Source organism: Quercus lobata, chromosome 7, assembly GCF_001633185.2.
Source record: "Quercus lobata isolate SW786 chromosome 7, ValleyOak3.0 Primary Assembly, whole genome shotgun sequence".
Taxonomy (NCBI): Eukaryota; Viridiplantae; Streptophyta; class Magnoliopsida; order Fagales; family Fagaceae; genus Quercus; species Quercus lobata.
This window is the reverse complement of record NC_044910.1, coordinates 38,979,126-38,998,462: the sequence shown is the minus strand read 5'-3', so window position 1 is coordinate 38,998,462 and position 19,337 is coordinate 38,979,126. Positions and strand designations below refer to the sequence as shown.

Here is a 19,337-nt window from a genome sequence, read left to right as displayed (position 1 = left end):
TGTCATCTATACGACTATATCTATATAATATTTAAAAATTGAAGTGTATCATTTATTTTTGTTTCACTCTTATTGAGTCACATTAGCATTGCATTTTGGTCCTTTCAGTTTACTTTGATCCATTTTAATTATAAGATCAATTAGTAAATAACTAAATTAGTTAATTTAATTATTTTGTCCAAATCTACTAGGACATGAAGTCATTTAAGCATTTTTTAAATTAATACTAATCAAAGAATAAAATCTTTTAATAATGCATCTTATGAATGTTTTCATTTAAAATTTTAATATATAAAGAACATTTAAATGATATAGTTTATTCTTTCTCAAAAAAAAAAAGTATAGTTTATTAGCTAAAAAATTTACAAAAGTGATATGATTGGTTAGTTTCACATCAACAGTAAAATAAACAAATTCCTAATTATTTTTTAGTGATAATGTAGTTAGTATAAATTTTACTATATACAAGTCTTACAAATCTATATAATATCTACAAATTAGTGTAGCATTTTAGTCCACTTAGGTCATTTTGGTCCACTTCAATCCATTCATTTAATTAGGTCCAATTCGGTCAACTTCATTGCACCTAGGTCCATTTAGTCCACTTAGATCCATTTCAGTCCAATTTGGTCTATAAATTTTACTACTTATAAGTATTACAAATCTATATAATATTTACACATTAACGTAGTTTTTCAATCCATTTACGTTTATTCGGTCCATTTTAGTCCATTTCAATCCACTTAGTTCCATTCAGTCTACCGTCCAATTCAATCCCCTTCAATTCATTTGTTTCACTTTAATTCAATCGGTTCATTTCGGTCCATTTTGGACTAATTGGGCCTTAAATTGATTTTTTTGTAGGTTGATTTTTTTTTCTTCTTAACTTTTGGGTTAAAAAGTATGATATTTTATTTTATTTGGGCCAAACTATTTAGTTTTTGACTAAAAAATACAAAATAATAATAATAATAATAATAATAATAATAATAATAATAATAATAAGTATTAGAAATTAGAGATATGGAACCTAAAAAGACAATAAAAATTAAAAATATTCAAAAAAATTACCTTAAAATTCAAGCTTTAATAATATAGTCATTATATTTATATTTGAAAAGAAAAAAGAAATACTACAATTCTAAACTTATATTCATTTAAATTTAATGAAATATTAACATGTGTTCCTTGGAATAGGGGTGTATTTTTTTTTTTTTTTAAATATTTTGGATATGTTCAAATTAATCAACAGATTATGGTATTTAAAAAAAAAAAATTCTAATAACATCCTCTCCTTTTATAAAACAACAGTATAATTATGTAATTTAAATATTTTTATCATTTATATATGTATGTATGTATATATGTATTATTGTTGAATGCAAAATACATTATACCTTCCATTGCATAAAACTTATAAAAATAGAAAACAATTTCAAATAATACATGCACTATTTAACCTACAAATTTTACACCATATTCTTATAAAGTTTGCAATTAGTTTGTATAAAAATTAGTGCTACATCCATTCTATTGCCTTTTTTTTTTTTTTTTTGGTGTGTAAGTCAGCATTCATTTCAATTCACTACAAAGAAGTAATAGGTACAAATGAGAGTATTAATCGGTCCCAGCACCCCCTAACCGGGTTTTCGTCCCAACACTATGGAACGAGTAACTCAACAAAAAATAATTACATTTCACAATCAAATGTATTAGGAAATCCTAAGTTTCAAATATGAAGCAAATGATACTATTAAATACTGTCATTGGCGTTTGGTAATTTCACAGTAATGACCCATCTTCATTTGTATATGGCAATGGGAGGATATATTAAATCCAACTGAAATTATATCACAAAGCATCATTGCTATCCAAGCAGCATTCCTTGTTACCTCAGGATACTGCAGAATCCATCCTTCCCATACTGCAATTACTACCAGTAGGACTCAACTTGGAGGTTCACACTAAGATGATACTCTAAAGTTCTCAATGAAGAATGCTGCGAGCTCAAGTACCTGAAATTACACATGCAACAATGGAGTAATTATTAAGTGAGAGAGCACCACGATGACAATAAAATCCAAGGATTCATTTCCCTCCGAAATTTTAGCAATTACTAAATCTAGTTATACTTAGTTTTTGCACACCCAAAATGTATTGACTCATATTTAAATCTGTGCATTGCAGCTAGTTAATAGCTAAGAAAAAATGGCTTGCAACACCCCAGGAACCAACAAGCACCTATACAAAAATCTGCAGGGGACTGGTTACAAACCGTAGCATCATGCAAGTGCTTAACATTATATTCAAATGTATCATACGGACTACAATCTCTCTCACTCTCTCATCAAAGGCCAGAAATGTTAACTTTACCGAGTTACGGTGGCCTTGGTTCAATCTGACTTCTCTATCTCTCGAAATCTCGTATCCCATTCCCGGGCCTCATAATCTTGCTCAATTAAGTCCCTGTCAGTGCTGTAGACAATTCGATCCTGCCCTATGACTGTTCTCTGGGCCATGTCCCGAGCACTAAGGAGCTGGATAATAAAATGATAATTAATCAAAAAAAAAATTATAAGGAAAATCCAACACAGAGATGAAGGCAATGATGTCATTCAAGTCCAAGACCAAGTCCCACAGGGCACAATTAAATGTACAAGCCCCTATAAATAAAAATGAGACTAAAAATTGTTTCTCAGTTGTAGTAATAACGGATGCACATGGCTGTTTTTTCATAAACGCTATTCACATAGCATTAGGTAGATGGAGATTTTTGGACTCGGTACAACCTTTTATTTAACCACCTGACACATCAGCAACATAGAGAAAGTCTTTAACCTTTCTTTTTTTTTTTTTTTTGGCCCCCTAGATAAACACTAATGCAGTTACCTTCCGCCTTAAGGAGACATCAGGTGATTCAAGTGCTCGAGCACGCAGTTGCCTGGCTTGATTTCTCTTTTCTATTTGAGCATTCCTATTGCGGACGAGGAACCACCGGACCAAAGGAATTGCAAAGAAAGAACCAGCATAAATCTGCGGAGTTATTGTTCAATAAATAGATGCAAGCAAAGTTAAACCAACATTTGATAACATTGCCCAAAACCAAAGGCATCAATCTTATCTTTGCAAAAAAATGAGTGACACTAACACAATCGAAAAAAATTTAAAAATTGTTTAAAGGATACAATTTCAGCAAGTACTTGGATATGAGTTCACCAGCAAAAAACTTTTTTCTCATTGATTATAAGTTTTATACCATGAAAGCAAGTTTAGATTCTCAAAAGTTGAAGAAAGCCAAACATGGATGTGGTGAATCACAGATTCCATTACTGGATATGTAAAATTGCAACAAAGGACAGATACAAAATTCAAAAATTGCAACCCTCTGAACCACCAGCACATCAGTGAAGTTTGCTTGATTGGTAACTGTAATTAATTGCAAATTTTAGATACCCATCAAATATGGAAGCAATGTGATAATGCCACAATGAGATTTGTTAAAAACTTGACAAAGCGCAAGAGTTGTTAGCCACCAATTTTAACTGCAATAATATTACAAACTGATTACAATGGATACCTTCTTTTTGTGTGTGTGTGCACGCTCACTCGCATGTGATAACAGACTAGAATGAATACTTGACATCAAGTGAATGGATACACACACACAAATAACCGAAATCCATAATTATTCACCAAAGAGTAAATCGATCAAGCATATTTCTCTTGCCCTAAAAAACTCAAGGACTACTTTGACCTTTCCTCTGAAAACAAAATATAAATCACCCTCTCACTGTAAGTCATTAAATTCTTGAATGGCACAATCACAGAAAGCTGCTTATTCATTTTGAATTCGAGACAACAAATCATACCTGAAGGAGAGGAAATATGTCAGTGACGAATTTAATCAACCCGCTAGGTTTAACTGAAATATCCCTTCAAATAGAAACAAAAATAAATAAATAAAAATAAGGTGGGGATATTAGAGCAACATATAGGAAAAGCCACCGAGTAAGAATTATTCACAAGATATCCATACTTACTTCAACATGGTTCCAAGAATAATAATACCAAAAAGGTTAAGTCCACCTAGACCAATTACCATTGCTCTTTCTGAAGTGCTAGTTTTGCTGCAAAGCAGGAAAAAGTATCCATATAATAATTGAATCACAGGTGGAAATTTTTACCACATAATTTTTGGGGGGGGGGGGGGGACAATAAAGAACCTGAATTGCCATTTCCTCTCATTGAAAAACTTCTCAATCCCTCCAATCCAATCAGTCCATCTTCTTCCCACATATTCCTTTCGTCCACTCCTTTGAGAAGAAGCTGTACGCTGTAGAGATGGAAAACGATACAGAATATTCCCCTGCATTATAAGAAAACAGGTAAATGTAAATTAAACCTTTTCATGCCAGATAACAAGATGTGTGAAAATCTCACAGGTTGCAGTATCAGCATTAAGATATGAGAGCATGCATATCAACACTACCCATAATACAAATATGATTAATGTGATGTAATGTCATAGTTTCTTAAGAGATGAAACAATCCAAGGTCACAACAAACTGCATTCTGCAGACTTCATCATATTGACACATATATTATCTGGACAAGAGAATAGAGACCATATAATTTTCTTTCAATAAATTGTTCTAACATACCTCTTCATCTATTTCAGGCTGACCATCAAACCGTAAAAGAACAGGTAAGATGTATGAGTCATCATTCTGGAACCAACAAAAAAAGGAAATAAGTGAAAAAAATAAATAAATAAATAGCATATATGCAATGTAAGAACTGAAGGAATGATATTTTCAATTAGTCTATTAGGAGATTATTGATTGATGCCACGTCCAGGAATGAAGAAAAAGAACATTAAATATGTATCTTAATATTTAACAACTTGAATAATAGAAAATAAAAGATAGATAACTTAGAAACTATGAAGCACGGGTGCGTTTCGGGACTCGGGTGCGGGTGCGGGACTAGGAAATTTTTGAAAAAGTAGGGTGCGGGTGCGGCAGGACTCGGCAATTAAAAAATTATTAAAAATATTTTTATTTATATTTTCTATATATTTTTACTATTAAAATATTCTTAAAAAACACATTAATATACTTGATTCACAAAACAAAGAAAGAAGAAGGCAAGAAACACATCTGAGGTCAGAATTTCAGCTGCTCCGGCGAGTTTCAAGGCCGATTTCGGCCTGTTTTGGCCGTATTAGTCGCCGGCCGATACAACCCGATACGGCCGATACGGCCCGATTCTGGCCGAATCAGCCCGGTTCGGCGCGAATCAAAGCCGATTCGGCGCGAATCCAAGAAAAAAAAAAACTCAGACGCGGCACCGACGCGCGGTCAACCGCGTCGGACGCCGCGTCGGACTCGGGTGCACCACCCTCCCAGCCGTGTCCGTGCATTCTAGCTTAGAAATCAGTACCAAGCAAGAGAGAACAAACCTAGAAGTCAGCACCTAAGGTTGGTTGGAGTTAGCACCAACCCATTAGACAAATTTCAAGAGAAACTTTATTAAAAAAATCAAGTTGTTAATTGTTTCTGTAGGAATACAATATTGTGCTGATATATGACTTAACCCTGATTCTAATTGAGTTAGGAAATTGAAATTTTAATGCCTTGGGAAATCCCAATTATTGAATTACAAAAATAACCTTGACTCTAGAAAATTAATAAAAGACCAATACCCTAGTTAACTTTAAAAAATTTATGATTGACCAATAAAATACAATTTTGACTTTTAAAATTAAATAAAACCAAATTAAAATAAAATATAAATTTGTGCTTCCCACATCAATATTACAGCTGGAGATAAAAGAAAGCAACTAATATGTAGAGATAACATCCAAACACAGTTTGAAACCTTCAATTATGCTCTTGAAAGGAGGAGAGGAGGAGGGAGGAAAAAATAGAGACTGCAACAAGCTAAAAGTATTAAGTCCGAGACATTAAGATACAAGTAGCATCAAAATTTAAATACTGAGTTTCTGGGTGTATTTTTTAATGCCAACATGGGGAAATTTAAGTTTGATAGTCAATAAAGGTTTGGAAAAATAATAATTTTTTAAAATTTTTTGATTAAAAAAAAATTATATATATCTGATTTAAAAGATCCATGGGTTATAAAATGCAGAAAGAAGATAAATTAAGCATAGCCAAAAAAAGCAAGGTATCAGAGACTTTTTATTTGCAATGAAAGAGAGGCAATACTCCATCAATCTAATTACAATGACATATAAATGAACACACTAGCACTCCAAATTCAAGGCAAAAAGAACAAACACATAATTCATGACAAATAGATTACATCAAACATGAACATACCGTAGTTGCCCCTGTACTTTCTACGTCAAGATATGGAGCAAGTTCTTCAGCTGTGACAACACCGCCATTGGAGGATATGTATTGCCCAATCTGCATATGCATATTAAGGAAAATGATTAAATTATTGCATTCTTCTTCCCTTTTCATTTTTTATTTTTCTAAGTTCTACATTCCCATGCAGACCTATAATTATATCTTTCCTTTTCTCTCCTCTTTCTTTACTAAAACTCAAACCCCCCCCCACATAAGAAGTCAAGCCTGTGACCTGACCCTCAATGCCTTACTTATCCAGAGAGGACACAATTTGGTCCAAAGAACATTGCACCTTTTTTTCAAAAAAAAATTTTAACATAAAACAATATATTATTATCTGTAATGTTTTTGTGCGTGTGTGTGTGTCTTTGAGAGAGAGAGAGAGAGACAGAGACAGAGAGATTCCACTGGTCTAAATTATAGGATTTGATTTGAACTTGAGGGGTTTAGGGATTTGATTGCTATTTTAGTTGAGTTGATTTCCTTCCTTATTTGATGTAAATTGGGACTATATATAGACAACACTAATTGGTATGTTGATTTTTTATGAATAAAATTCTATTAGAGATTTTCCCTAGTTTGGTGATAATGCCAGGAAACTCTTAAGTGGTGAAGCCTAGAGTTCAGGCAGCTCCAGGTGCTAAAGACTAAGGTTGGTGTGTTCTTTATATTTCTTGCACACGAGCTCTTTGGAAACTTTGCATCAGAATAACTGTCTTAACTTTCCAATAAATATCATCACTAATTATAGCCCCGCTTCTTCCTTTTTGTTTGATAGGTTATTATAGCCTCACTAAACTGCTCTTTTTGGAATGAGACACACAAAGAAAAATGGAGGTATAACATACCGCTCAAGAGAGGGAAGAGTTTGCTATAAAAAAATCTAAATGATATATGACTTTGACAAGGGAAAAAACTAATAGCAACAACAACAACCAACGAGCTTATATAAAATGTTAAAAGCGACAGACAAATTGAGTGCTCAAATATTACCAACTTCCATCTCTCTTCTTCAATTCCTTGATTTGGATCACCATCCCCAAACACGAATGAGAATATCTAAAAGATAATCATTTATAAAGTGAATATATATTTCCTTTTATCAACAGTAGGAGATAGCCAGCAACAAATAAAAATAAGAATCCTTTTAATCACATACAGATTCAATGAAGTTCATCTTGTTATCATCTGTTTGTATTCTTCGCCTCCTATAGTAATAAGGATCCCAGTACCTTGATAATATAAAACAACAAAGAGGTTACATAAGGCTCTTGCACATTCAAGTGTTCACTTACATGAAACTCAATTTGAAAGCCAATGTTCATCCTTTTTCAGACAGAAATATCATATATACATATCTTTATCCTCAACTAATATCATCCATTTACCCCCAAAAAGTCTAATAAGAACAAATAAATTTATGATCACCAGTTCACCACAATAAAAACCAGCCAAATGATCCTCACATTTATCTCTCCCCAAAAATACTTCATCAGGGAGACATTTAAAAGACCACTCTCAAATATGCATGAATGATTAAACACTCAAGCTTACCATTATACCATATTATAAACACCAGACAATACCAATGAGCAAATCTCACAATAATTTTATAATAACCTTAAATTTTCACTTTGTGATCCCCTCAAATACCATTTGTCAGATCAACTGGACCATTTGAAACTAAATTGCCAACCAGTCAACCCTTGCCCCTGCATTTACACTCTTATGAAACGCAAGATCTGTAATACACCCCTCAAAAGTCTGAAAGTACAAAAATATTACCAGAACAGGTCTGCTGGACTGAGGTAAAAAGTAAATCCCGAGTCATAAGATCGGCCTCCACGTCTTCCACGACTATCGTCTTCACTGTCAACAAAATTCCACTATCATTGTCTTCATATTCAAGGGGTTTATTTATTTATTTTCTTTTTAAATGGACATCTTATCGAGATAAGAACATATGAATGATTTGAAAAACTAAAATTCCAAAGATTACCTTCTACTGCTAGAAAGAAGTGCAATAATTGTGGTATAAACAAGAACAATTGAAGCAATCAGTGCAGTACCAAAGGAAACCCTTACTAAATACTCAGTCGTGGCCTGTCAATTCAAATTTGCACCAAGCACAAGTTAAAATAAAATAAACCATTATTTCCTAGTAAAACCTAATCACAACACCAAAATTGTAACAAGAATCAACACCTTGGCCTTCTCAAACAAAGGCTCAACTTTGATTCTAAATGACTTGGCCGCAAGCTTTGTGCGATAATCTTTCGGGAAAACATAGAGCACGTCACCCTCGTCCGATACCTGTTAGAGACCATCTTGAAAAAACAATTGCAATCACAAAATCAAGAACTCCAATACTATATCTAACCAAGCAAATGTATCACCACTCCCAACTTAGACTCTACACATAATCATACACTCCATTTGTTACCTATAAAAAAAAAAAAAAAAAACCTTACGCTCTGAATGTTTCAGCAGAAAATGCATTCTTCACTTTTTAGTGTTTGGTAAGACCGTAAACGCAAGTCAATGGAAAATGTTTTCTGTGCTCAACAGAAAATAAGCCCAATATAGCAGAAAATGTTTTCCGGAATGTTATTTATTCAAGAGATCATCACAAATAAACTCCACACTACAAAAAACTCTTCCATTAGTAACTTCTCTCTGTTTGCCTCCACTCTCTTCGTTCACAGACCGACCAACCATTGACTATTATTGACTGACCATTGACTTCTTTTTATCAAACAACTCACTTTCTCACTCAATTTTTTGCTTAGATGCAAATTTTGGGGCATGAATGAAAGTCTTTGCTCATATAATTGAAAATGTTTTCAGGCTCAATTCCAAGGCAGCAACCAAATACGTGAAAATGAATCAATTTATCCCAAAAATACATTGTTTTCTATTAACTATTTTCCGTCGAAACAAACGCAGTGTTAAATAAATTCACTAACACAATAACACAAACATTTCACATACATCCAAAAATGTGAGTGTGTACCTCCAAGAAGCCATTGGTGTCAGAAGCAAGCGCTTGCAAGGCCTTCTGAGCTTCATTCAACTTGAGGCCAGCTTTGCTCGCCACGTCACCAATGGTAACTCTACCTCCGCAAGCATCGACGGCGTCCATAGCTCGCTTTCTCACATCGGACGGTAGCTTGTCGCTCTCCACCGCACCTCCGGGCCTTATCGTCGAAGCGACATCGACGCTGCTCGCTTTCACAGCTCCGGCACGTACCAAAACCCTAGGCTCCCTACCTTTCCAGGCGATTCCGAGAGAAACTGGTGGCGTTTGAAATTGGATTGGAGGTCTAGTGGAATTTGAGGGTCTAGAATTAGAGTAGAGGCCACAATTTGGTGATATTATGAAGCATGTGGAAATTGAGGCCATTGATTTTGAAACTTTTTTTGTTTTGTTTTTTTCTCAAGTTTTGGCCATGGAAATGGAAGAGAGAAGGCTTCGCACAGTTCTTTACTGAACTGAACTGGTGTCTCAGGGCTTGTGGTTCAGAATAGGTAGGAGCTTTGGATTTTTTTTTTTTTCTTGGATTGAGCTAAAGCCTAAAAGTCAAATATTTAAATACTAGATAAGTCTTTTTATTTATTTATTTAAAAAAAACTATATATATATATATATTTATATTTATATAAATGTATAACTCTTTAAAGGTTGTTGTAATAATTAATTAAAGATGTAAATCGAACTTGTGTACCTTCTACGGTAGACAAATTTTATAACATTTATTAAAATGATGTAATGTTTCAAAGAATGTAGTCAATATACGCAATTTTATACATTCAACAAAAATAATTTTTGTTTCTAAAAAAAAAAAAAAAACAAACATAATTTTTAAAATATACACAATTCGATATATTTAACATTTGCAATTTTTCAAATAATGTACATAAATATGTACAATTCTTTATATTAAAAATACACATTTTTCAAAAAAATGTATGCAATTTTGTACATTCAATGTACACTGCTTTCAAAGAAACTATATAATTTTGTATATTTAACGTACACAATTTCTAAGATTATACACAATTTTATACATTCAATGAAAAATTGTATACAATTTTGTACATTCAATATACACAATTTTTTACATTTAACATATATAGATTTTCAAAGATTGTATACAATTTTATATATTCAACTTATACAATTTTTAAGAATATACACAATTCTATAACTTCAATGTACATAATTTTTTAAAGAATGTACGCAATTTTTCTACATTCAAAATATACAATTTTTTCAAAGAATGTACACAATTATGTATACTCAACATACAACGTACACAATTTTTCAAAAAATATACAAAATTTTGTATATTTAAAGTATACAATTTTTAAGAATGTGCACAATTTTATATATTGAACGTATACAATTTTTTTTTTAATGTACACAATCCTGATTCCTGTACATTTAATGACCATAATTTTTCAATGAATTTACTGAATTGTCAATTCAACGTATACAATTTTTCAAAAAATGTATATAATTTTGTATACTAAACCTACACAATTTTAAAGAATATACAGTATTATGTATATTCAATCTACATATTTTTAAAAACAACCCAAAGAGATGAATAGAGTCCCAAATAATGAGAGAGATGTAAAAAGCAAGTCCGAACAAGGTAGGGATCCATATGTAAACATAGTATTTATTTAGATACGCTTGAATAACTCTTTCTCACAATTCGAATGTATATAACCTAACCCTATTCCGGTTTGCCCCATTATGGAATGAACTTACAATCTATGATCTAATGATTGAGTCGATTACATGATTATAAGTTTATAACCATAGCCCATTTCCATTTTGGACAGAACAGATCTACTAATATTCCAGTTAGGTTAAGAGGGATCTTGAACTAAAATAGATTCTAGAAGACAATTTTTAAGAATGTACAGTATTCTGTATATTCAATCTACACATTTTTTAAAAACATACAAAATTGTGTACATTTAACATATACATATACAATTTTAAAGAATATACACAATTTATATACTTGCACTAGGAAGTCCATATCACGTCATACCCATTAAGCAACACTCCTTGTTCGAAAAATCAAATAATAGCAAGAGCCTTGCAGCTCAAAGTTGGCACTTTTTGGTGTGTCTATAACATTCACCGTTCAATCTTTCCTCCTCTTTCTATCTATCAAATTATCAAAAAAAAAAAAAAAAAATCAATGAAATGAATGAATAGTTCACACTCCGAAACCCAACCTTCTCTACAAAGAAATATCTCACAAGTCAGTCTCGGAAACTCACAACACCCCAGTTCAATTGCTCACATGCCATTGCAACACCTTCATGAAACTTCCTCTCCCAAAAGAACCCCCTAATTAAAGATTTGAAACTAACCAATTTGGACTGCACCCTTCTCCTTAGACTCCCTAAACCCCAAAGCTAACCCGAGCCTTGAATTACATCAATAACTACTAATAAAAATACCAAACGCATAAAAACCTGGCTTAACCAATACTTAGTTCTGGTTAAAACACCTTCAAACTACTAATAAATTTTCACTATGTGGATCGCAAAGGACAAAATTGTGATAGATGAAAAACAAAACTTAGAATTCAAATAAATATGGATCAAAATTGCTAGGCCTCTATTGTCTAGACAAGATAATTTTATAGTTGAACCAAATCTCTAATGTAGCATATGGTCCCATCTAGTCTCAGATTTTGCTTGAGTCCCTTCCAAATATGAATCTCCTTCCCCAATCAGAGATCACCAGCATTCTTGTCCTCCAACTGACTAGCTTGCTGTAAGTTGATACAACCATCAGACAATGACAACATGGTAACAACTTATTAGATCGTGGAAGCAAATGGGAATTAATAAATTACCTGGCATATACTGAGTACCAGAGCCACTGAGAGCTATGACCAATCGAGACCCAATCTCCAGGAAGTTGGAATGCAGCTTGTTCTCCTCCCAGTGGTGCAAATTGCCCCAAGTGCCTATACCTAGAATTAAAACCATCAAAAAGTTAGCTACATTGCAAGGATAATCTCCTGCCTACCTCATTGTGAAATTGGATGGATAAAACAGACACACATGCACGCGCACACACTTATTTCATATTGATTATTGTGCTGATAACTTGAGAGTGCGAAAGTAAATACACTTTGTACACAAATTATTAAGTGCCTTGCTCCTATACAAGTTACCAGATATCTTATATAAACCTAAAAGATTTCAGTTTACAAGGTTATTGTATTTTGCATGCAGAAAAGCCATTATCCAAGTGAGAGCTGAGACATAGCTGGGTCAGTGACTCAGTCTAGAGACTTGAAAATTCCAGAAATAGCAAGAAAAAGATTCAAAATACTTCCATAGCAAACCAGTCAAGACGACTTTACATAAAACTAGAACATGACTAGTTTGACACTGGCAGGTACATTAATGTAAAACAAGATTATGACTAGTTAAGTGCTGCATGTCTTTTGCTATCAAAACCTTAATATACAATTCTCAATCTTATGTTCAATCACCTGTGACAAGTAGTTCTAGTTGTTATTGACTGAATTAATTCTGATGTTCCAGCTTGCATAATGTCATACATACATTCTGTATTGCAGGAAAAATAGAAACAAAATTTTGTGCAAAGTTCTACTTGTACCTAAAGGGATGAAACCGATGACGTCCAGATTCCCTAAACCTGAGAGGACCTTCAGGATTCTTCTCACACTGTTCCATGCGATTGAAACAGTCTGCAAGGTATTGGCCTTGCTGATAAGCAACCTAGAATATTACAAGGACACAAGAAGTCAAGAAGTGAGAATGTTTTTAGCAGGAGGTCAAATAGGTTATGCAAAGGAAACTAAATCAAGTACCTGAGCTGTTGGAGGGAGATTTTTCATCTGAGAGTCCACTTCAGTCAGAGCTGTCTTAACGTTATCAATTTCAATGGGCTTGTTTTGGTCATTCTCTTGAGTATTCTTCAGCAACGCAGCAAAATTTTTCATCTTTTTCTTCTTCAAATAAAGCTTCACTTGAGGGTACCTCTCCAGGATGTCATCCATAACATCATGAAAGTCCTTTATATTTAAAGTACCAGATTTATTCTTGTCTGCTTTACTGAATATGGCGGAAATATCTTCCTGAAAACAAGTTGTTAATAATAAATGAAAGATTTAAAAAAATTAAAAAAAAATCTAAAGAATTATAAAACATCTTCCTCTCAGCTGACTTGGCGAATAAAAGATATTCATGATAACTTGTAATTAAATGTAAAAAGACAATGACAAAAATGTATGTAAATGAGTTATACACAATTTTGAGTGCTCTCTATATTCAAAAATACACAAATAAGTCAGGCTGTAGATATCATACCATGACTCTGCGCTGGTTTACTGTTGCACAATCCCCAAGGGCATATACGTTATCACATCCTTCCACCCTCAGCCATTCATCAGTAGCTAACACACGTCTGTTAGTCTGCTCAAAGGAATAGAAATTCAAACAATTAGAGTAAAAAAATATACAAAGCTAACACCAATTATGATTGGAAGTGAAGGGAAAAGAAATCAGTGTAGTTTAAGAGCAACACACCTGACCAACTTGCTTCATGAAATCCGCTATTTCAGGGCGAGTCCCAATACCAGTTGACCAGACAACCATTCCATAAGGTATGTTTACAACCTCGCCAGTTGCTCTTACTTTAGTAGATATTTCTTTATCGGATACTTTTACGACCATTGATCCTGTTTTCACATTAATACCATCTCTTTGAAACTTTTCTTCAGCAAATGCGGAAATTCTCTTGTCAAACCTGTAACGTTAGCAGCAACTGAAAGCATTAGAAAACAAACAGAGAAAGAGAAGCAAGGACTTGAAACAATTACACAGAATTAAATTGAAAATGTGAAAAAAGCAATGTACCATACATGTTCAGAATATGATTGCCAGCTTCAATGAGGGTGATTTTCACATAGTCTTTACTTTGAGGGTATAACTTGACTAAATCATCATAGACATAGTCATGAAGCTCTGCAGCAAATTCCACACCAGTTGGACCACCACCAACAACTACAAAATGCAAAATCCTTTTCTTCTCCTCTTCACTTATAGAAGGAAGGCTTGCCCTCTCAAAAGCATCAATCACTGTCTTACGGATTCCCAGAGCATCATCTACTTCCTACATAAAGTATTTTATTTTTTTAAGTTATAACAGAGTAAAAGAGTAAAATGCTGCTAGTATATTTTAATTTTTACTCCAAGTGAAGATACCTTCAAGAAGTGGGCATGCTCCATAACCCCGGGGGTGTTGAATGTATTTGATTGGGCTCCCATGGCTATCACCAGGTAATCATAGTCTAAAGCAAATTCTTCTTTTCCATCAAAATTTTTGTCTTGACTAGATTGACAATAAACTTTCTTATTCTCTGCATCAATCTTGTAACATTTAGCTTCCTCGAAGTGGACATCATAGCTTTTCTGCAATGTAAAATCAAAGAAAGGTGTCATCTAAATAACTCCAGTTTCCCTGGAAAATGACTAGCTCAAAAGGCTTAAATTGCTTGACAATTTATATAATCATAAGCATTCAGCTTTTAGCAGATTTGAACTATATTAACAATATTATACACATGCATACTATACCATACAGACACAATATGATGCGGAAGGATAGAAAATTATTCAAATGACTTGCTCCTTACTAACCATTCTAGATAAAAGACTCATCCCATTCTCATACAATGAATTTTTTTTATTTTTTATTTGAACTTGACTTTGTAACATACAATCTGATATAACACAGTAAAACTCAAGCATGTTTTTAAGGCCACAGAAAAATTTATGACAGAAATGTCAATAGAAACGGATGTAGATGGCATAGTCATTTCATATCTCATTCATTTAAGATTACCTTCTTGGTAATACTGCGAATGGGTTCAACAATGCTGCGTGCTTCCACTGTGCCACAAGTAACACTAGGTAACAAAGGAGTGAATGCAAAATAATTACGAGGTGACACCACATGAACATCATATGAGGGGTTTTTCAATTCTTTCAAAAAGCTGGTGCCAGCCCATCCAGTTCCAACTACCACCACCTTCTTTTTCTTGAATTCACGTTGAATTGATTTAGCATACATAGATTTTTGTCTAGCATCAGAAAATGCCATAAGACCTCCACCACTGCAACAAATAGAAGGTCCAGATTAAGGGTATGAAAATTCAATAATAATAAGATAAAAAAACCAATTAAACCACATAGCAACTAGAGTGGGAAAAAACAATTTGATAATAACAACAATTGAGGAGGAAATTTTTTTTATTCCATTTCAAGATCCAGAAACAAGCATTAAATAGAAATCAATCAGAGATAGTAGTCAATAGTAGTACTTATTGTCAAGTTTTTAGTCTGCAGTTAAAGATGTACAAATACATAAAAATTAGGAAACCAGTCAACTAAAATTTTAGTATCATTAGTTTGCAATGGTTGTATATACCACAAAAATCTTCTAGCTACTGACCCTGCTCTTTAAATGACTGTCTTTCATAATGCAAGATTTTTGGACAAGAAATCATGAATCACAGTCACATCTTTAATTCAAGTATCACCAATTTCTTTTCTTTTATCTTTTTAGATCAAAGTCACTAGAACAAGCTGAATTCTATAAAAACACACAATACAAAGCACTTAATTTTCCTGCAACATCCAAATAATGAGTGATTCAGCAAAAAAAAACATCCAAATAATGAGTGAATTGGTATAATAATTTTTCTTCTTGTATACAAGTCATGTAAATCATGCAAGTCAAACTAGATTTGATTTTAGTATTTCCTTCAGCTTTTAACCTCTATGGGTCCGTTTGGATTTGGGAGCCTAAAGGTGCTAAAACCCAAACGCTCATCTTAAACCCAAAACATCGTTTTGCAACATAAGCACACCCTATAGGACAAAGCAAGAACCTGGGAACAGGATTAAGGACCTGACTAGAGACTGCCATATGATTTGGACAATGTTTAACAGTATATATCAATTTTTATTCATCCCACAAGATAAAACAATATAAAAAAACAATGACTATAAGAAATAAAATATCAGTAATTTCTAGATGAAACATAACACACTTTTTCTCTCTCTTTTTCCCATATACACAGGGCAAATCCTATGTTAAAAAAAAAAACCCATTAAAATAATATGAGGGAGTAAATTTTTTCACTTTATATGTAGTACACACACATAAATATAGCCAACTTGGTATTAAAAACTGTGTTTTTCATGCTAAATATTAAACAAATTCAATGAGTTTGACACCAACAACAACAATCTTTTCCATCAACTTCAGGAACTGCAAAGATTGTAGTGAACACAAACCTTAAAAAACAGGCCTTTCTAACAAAAAAAAAAAAAATAGTACTAGAACTCCTACAATCTAAAATATAAAAATTCCATGAATGCAAAAAGCATTAGACCTGACGGCAGTGACGGCACAGACAACAAGAACTCTCCCGAGCATGGGGTGAGTTTGAAAAACCGTAGGGAACCTTTGAAAGAAAGAGTAACCACTCATTGTGAAAACCCTTTATTTTTCAAAGGAAAAGAAAGAAAGGGTTTTGCAACAATGAGAAAAAGAGACAGTAACGATGTAGTGTGCCCTCTATATATATATGTAAGAAGAGGCAATGTCTGAGGAGTAACCCTCACGCAACAACGTAATAAACATTCTCAGGGTTTTGTGAGGGTTTATATTTTTTTATTAATTAATTATTATTATTATTATTTTGTTTTTTTGTTAGTTCTATTTGACTTGTCAAACTGGGTTGTAAAACTATTTGAAACGAGGTGTAACGGTGTAATAATTTTTTTTTTTGAACAGAACGTGGTGTAATAAATTGGGAAAGGATCCTCTGTATTTTGTGACAGTGATACAGTATCTCTAATAAGCCTAAAATGAAGGAAGCAGATTATTTTGATTGTTTTTTTTTTTTTTTAGAAGAAGTGTAAAAGGCTTAAAAGTACCCAGTTTTGTCATTAAAGTGATTAAATTAATATAAATTATTATGGCGGTTTTATTTCTCAAAAAATTATGGTTGTTGTTGGGGAATTTTATAGGGTATTTATGGTGGTATATTCGCTGCTGCTCCTGAAGTGCAATCAACTTGGTTCATGTGACAGGAGGGAGTTACCCATTAGGCAAGAGGTATTTAATTATTGACTTCCGGTAGGATTTTTCTTCATTTCTGGTAGGATTTTTCTTCATTCTCTAATTATATCACTGATTTTGCCAATAAAGAATACACTACTCTCTCTTACAGCATAAGAGCAAGTTCTCATAAATTTTGATGGCTAGCTCTTCCTTTCTTTCCCTTTCGCGTGAAGAACAAGAGGAACTGGCTCACAGCAACAAGAAGGTTAAGAATGTGAATCATGCAGGATTCAGTGATAGTAGTGATTCAAGACCATCATCTCCAAACCAGCCCCAAGGTATGTGGAGTCAAGCCATATCTTTTAAGGACAAGGTTGTGGGTGAGATTCCTGGTGCATACACTCAGGCTTTTAACTTTGGAGACCTCATGAAGGACGATGAAGAGTCAGATGACGAAGTAGAGGCTCTTAGGGAAGGCCTAGTGGCTTTAAAGTTCTCGAGAGAGCTCAAACAGAAAATCAGACACCCGTGGGCAAGGGCGTTGATTGTTAAGGTATATGGAAGGTCGATTGGATTCAACCTCCCTACCTAGGAGAGTACTTGGGTATCCCTATTAGACAGTCGGGCATGTCTTATCGAGAGTATAATTTTATTCTTGACAGAGTAAAACAAAAATTAACGGGTTGGAAAGCTAATTTGCTTTCTTTGGCGGGGCGTGCAGTGCTTATCCAAGCTTCCTCAGCGGCTATCCCTTCCTATATAATGCAGTGTGCTACTCTTCCGGGAAGAGTTTTGGATGGTATAGACCGGGTGAACCGAAATTTTTTGTGGGGTAGTACGGAGAATCAAAGAAAGATGCATTGGGTTGGGTGGCAAAAGGTTACTAGAGCTAAGGAGGAAGGAGGCCTTGGTCTTCAAACGGCAAGAGGAAGGAACATTGCTCTCCTTGCAAAACTGAATTAGAGGTTGCACACAGAGCAAGATATGCTTTGGGCAAGGGTCTTAAAGCAAAAATACTGTTCTGGTAGGAGAGCAAGGGCCATAAATACTGATCGTCTTCCGTGTTCTCAGGTATGGACAGCTATAAAGAGAGGTAAGGAGGTGTTCAATAAAGGTAGTATGTGGCTGGTGGGTAGAGACAGTAATTAGAGTTTTTGGTTTGGGAATTAGATCAAAGGGGGTCCCATTCGTCATAGGATCCTAGGCCCGTTGACCCGTGAAGCTGAATTACTTGAGGTAAAGGATGTTTTGACTGACTCGGGTTGGGATTAGGGTCGTATTCCTTTTGCTCTACCTCTGGACATTAAGAACTTGATCCTAGCTACTCCGGTGTCTATCACAAGCAGAGGGATTGACAGATTAGTTTGGGTTGGTAGTACCAGAGGTGGATTCGATGTTAAAAGTGCTTATAAATTGGTTGAGCATACTAATTATGTGCCTGCTTTGTCTACGGGGTGGATTTGGAAAATTAATACCTTACCTAGAATTAAAACCTTTATTTGGAGATGTGTGCATGATAGTCTTGGTGTTAAAGGTTGCCTTGTTAGGAGGGGGATGGGTACTGATGATTTATGCCCTATTTGCCAAGTAGATAAGGAATCAGTCTTGCATGCTCTTTGAGACTGTGCTCGGGTTAGGGCTGTCTGGCTGCAACTGGGAGTTAGATACACAAATCAAGTCTTTTGGAGTAGCGATCTTCAAGAGTGGTTAATAATGAATGGGAGTAAGGGTAGCAAGGCTATGTATGGAAGAAATCATTGGAGTAAGCTATTTTCTTTTGCTATTTGGATGATATGGAAAGGTAGAAATCAAACGATATTCTC

General features: G+C 34.0%; 2 protein-coding genes across 2 annotated transcripts; both read right to left on the bottom strand.

Annotated features, from left to right (window-relative positions):
* Positions 1–1,538: 1,538 nt before the first annotated feature.
* On the bottom strand, positions 1,539–9,928 carry LOC115953257 (uncharacterized protein At5g03900, chloroplastic). Its single transcript, XM_031070850.1, has 14 exons — positions 9,388–9,928; positions 8,580–8,687; positions 8,374–8,477; positions 8,160–8,243; positions 7,534–7,606; positions 7,368–7,433; positions 6,342–6,431; positions 4,662–4,727; positions 4,224–4,366; positions 4,041–4,127; positions 3,870–3,933; positions 2,890–3,033; positions 2,374–2,537; positions 1,539–2,015 (listed from the first exon to the last, which is right to left on the bottom strand). Exons 1-13 carry the CDS (start codon positions 9,775–9,777, stop codon positions 2,394–2,396), a joined length of 1,563 nt encoding a protein of 520 aa, XP_030926710.1. The 5' UTR covers positions 9,778–9,928; the 3' UTR covers positions 1,539–2,015; positions 2,374–2,393.
* A 1,738-nt stretch (positions 9,929–11,666) lies between these two features.
* LOC115953743 (external alternative NAD(P)H-ubiquinone oxidoreductase B2, mitochondrial-like) lies at positions 11,667–16,998 on the bottom strand. Its single transcript, XM_031071509.1, has 10 exons — positions 16,841–16,998; positions 15,286–15,556; positions 14,646–14,852; positions 14,303–14,553; positions 13,968–14,187; positions 13,749–13,853; positions 13,250–13,516; positions 13,036–13,157; positions 12,260–12,379; positions 11,667–12,175 (listed from the first exon to the last, which is right to left on the bottom strand). Exons 1-10 carry the CDS (start codon positions 16,936–16,938, stop codon positions 12,088–12,090), a joined length of 1,749 nt encoding a protein of 582 aa, XP_030927369.1. The 5' UTR covers positions 16,939–16,998; the 3' UTR covers positions 11,667–12,087.
* Positions 16,999–19,337: the final 2,339 nt, after the last annotated feature.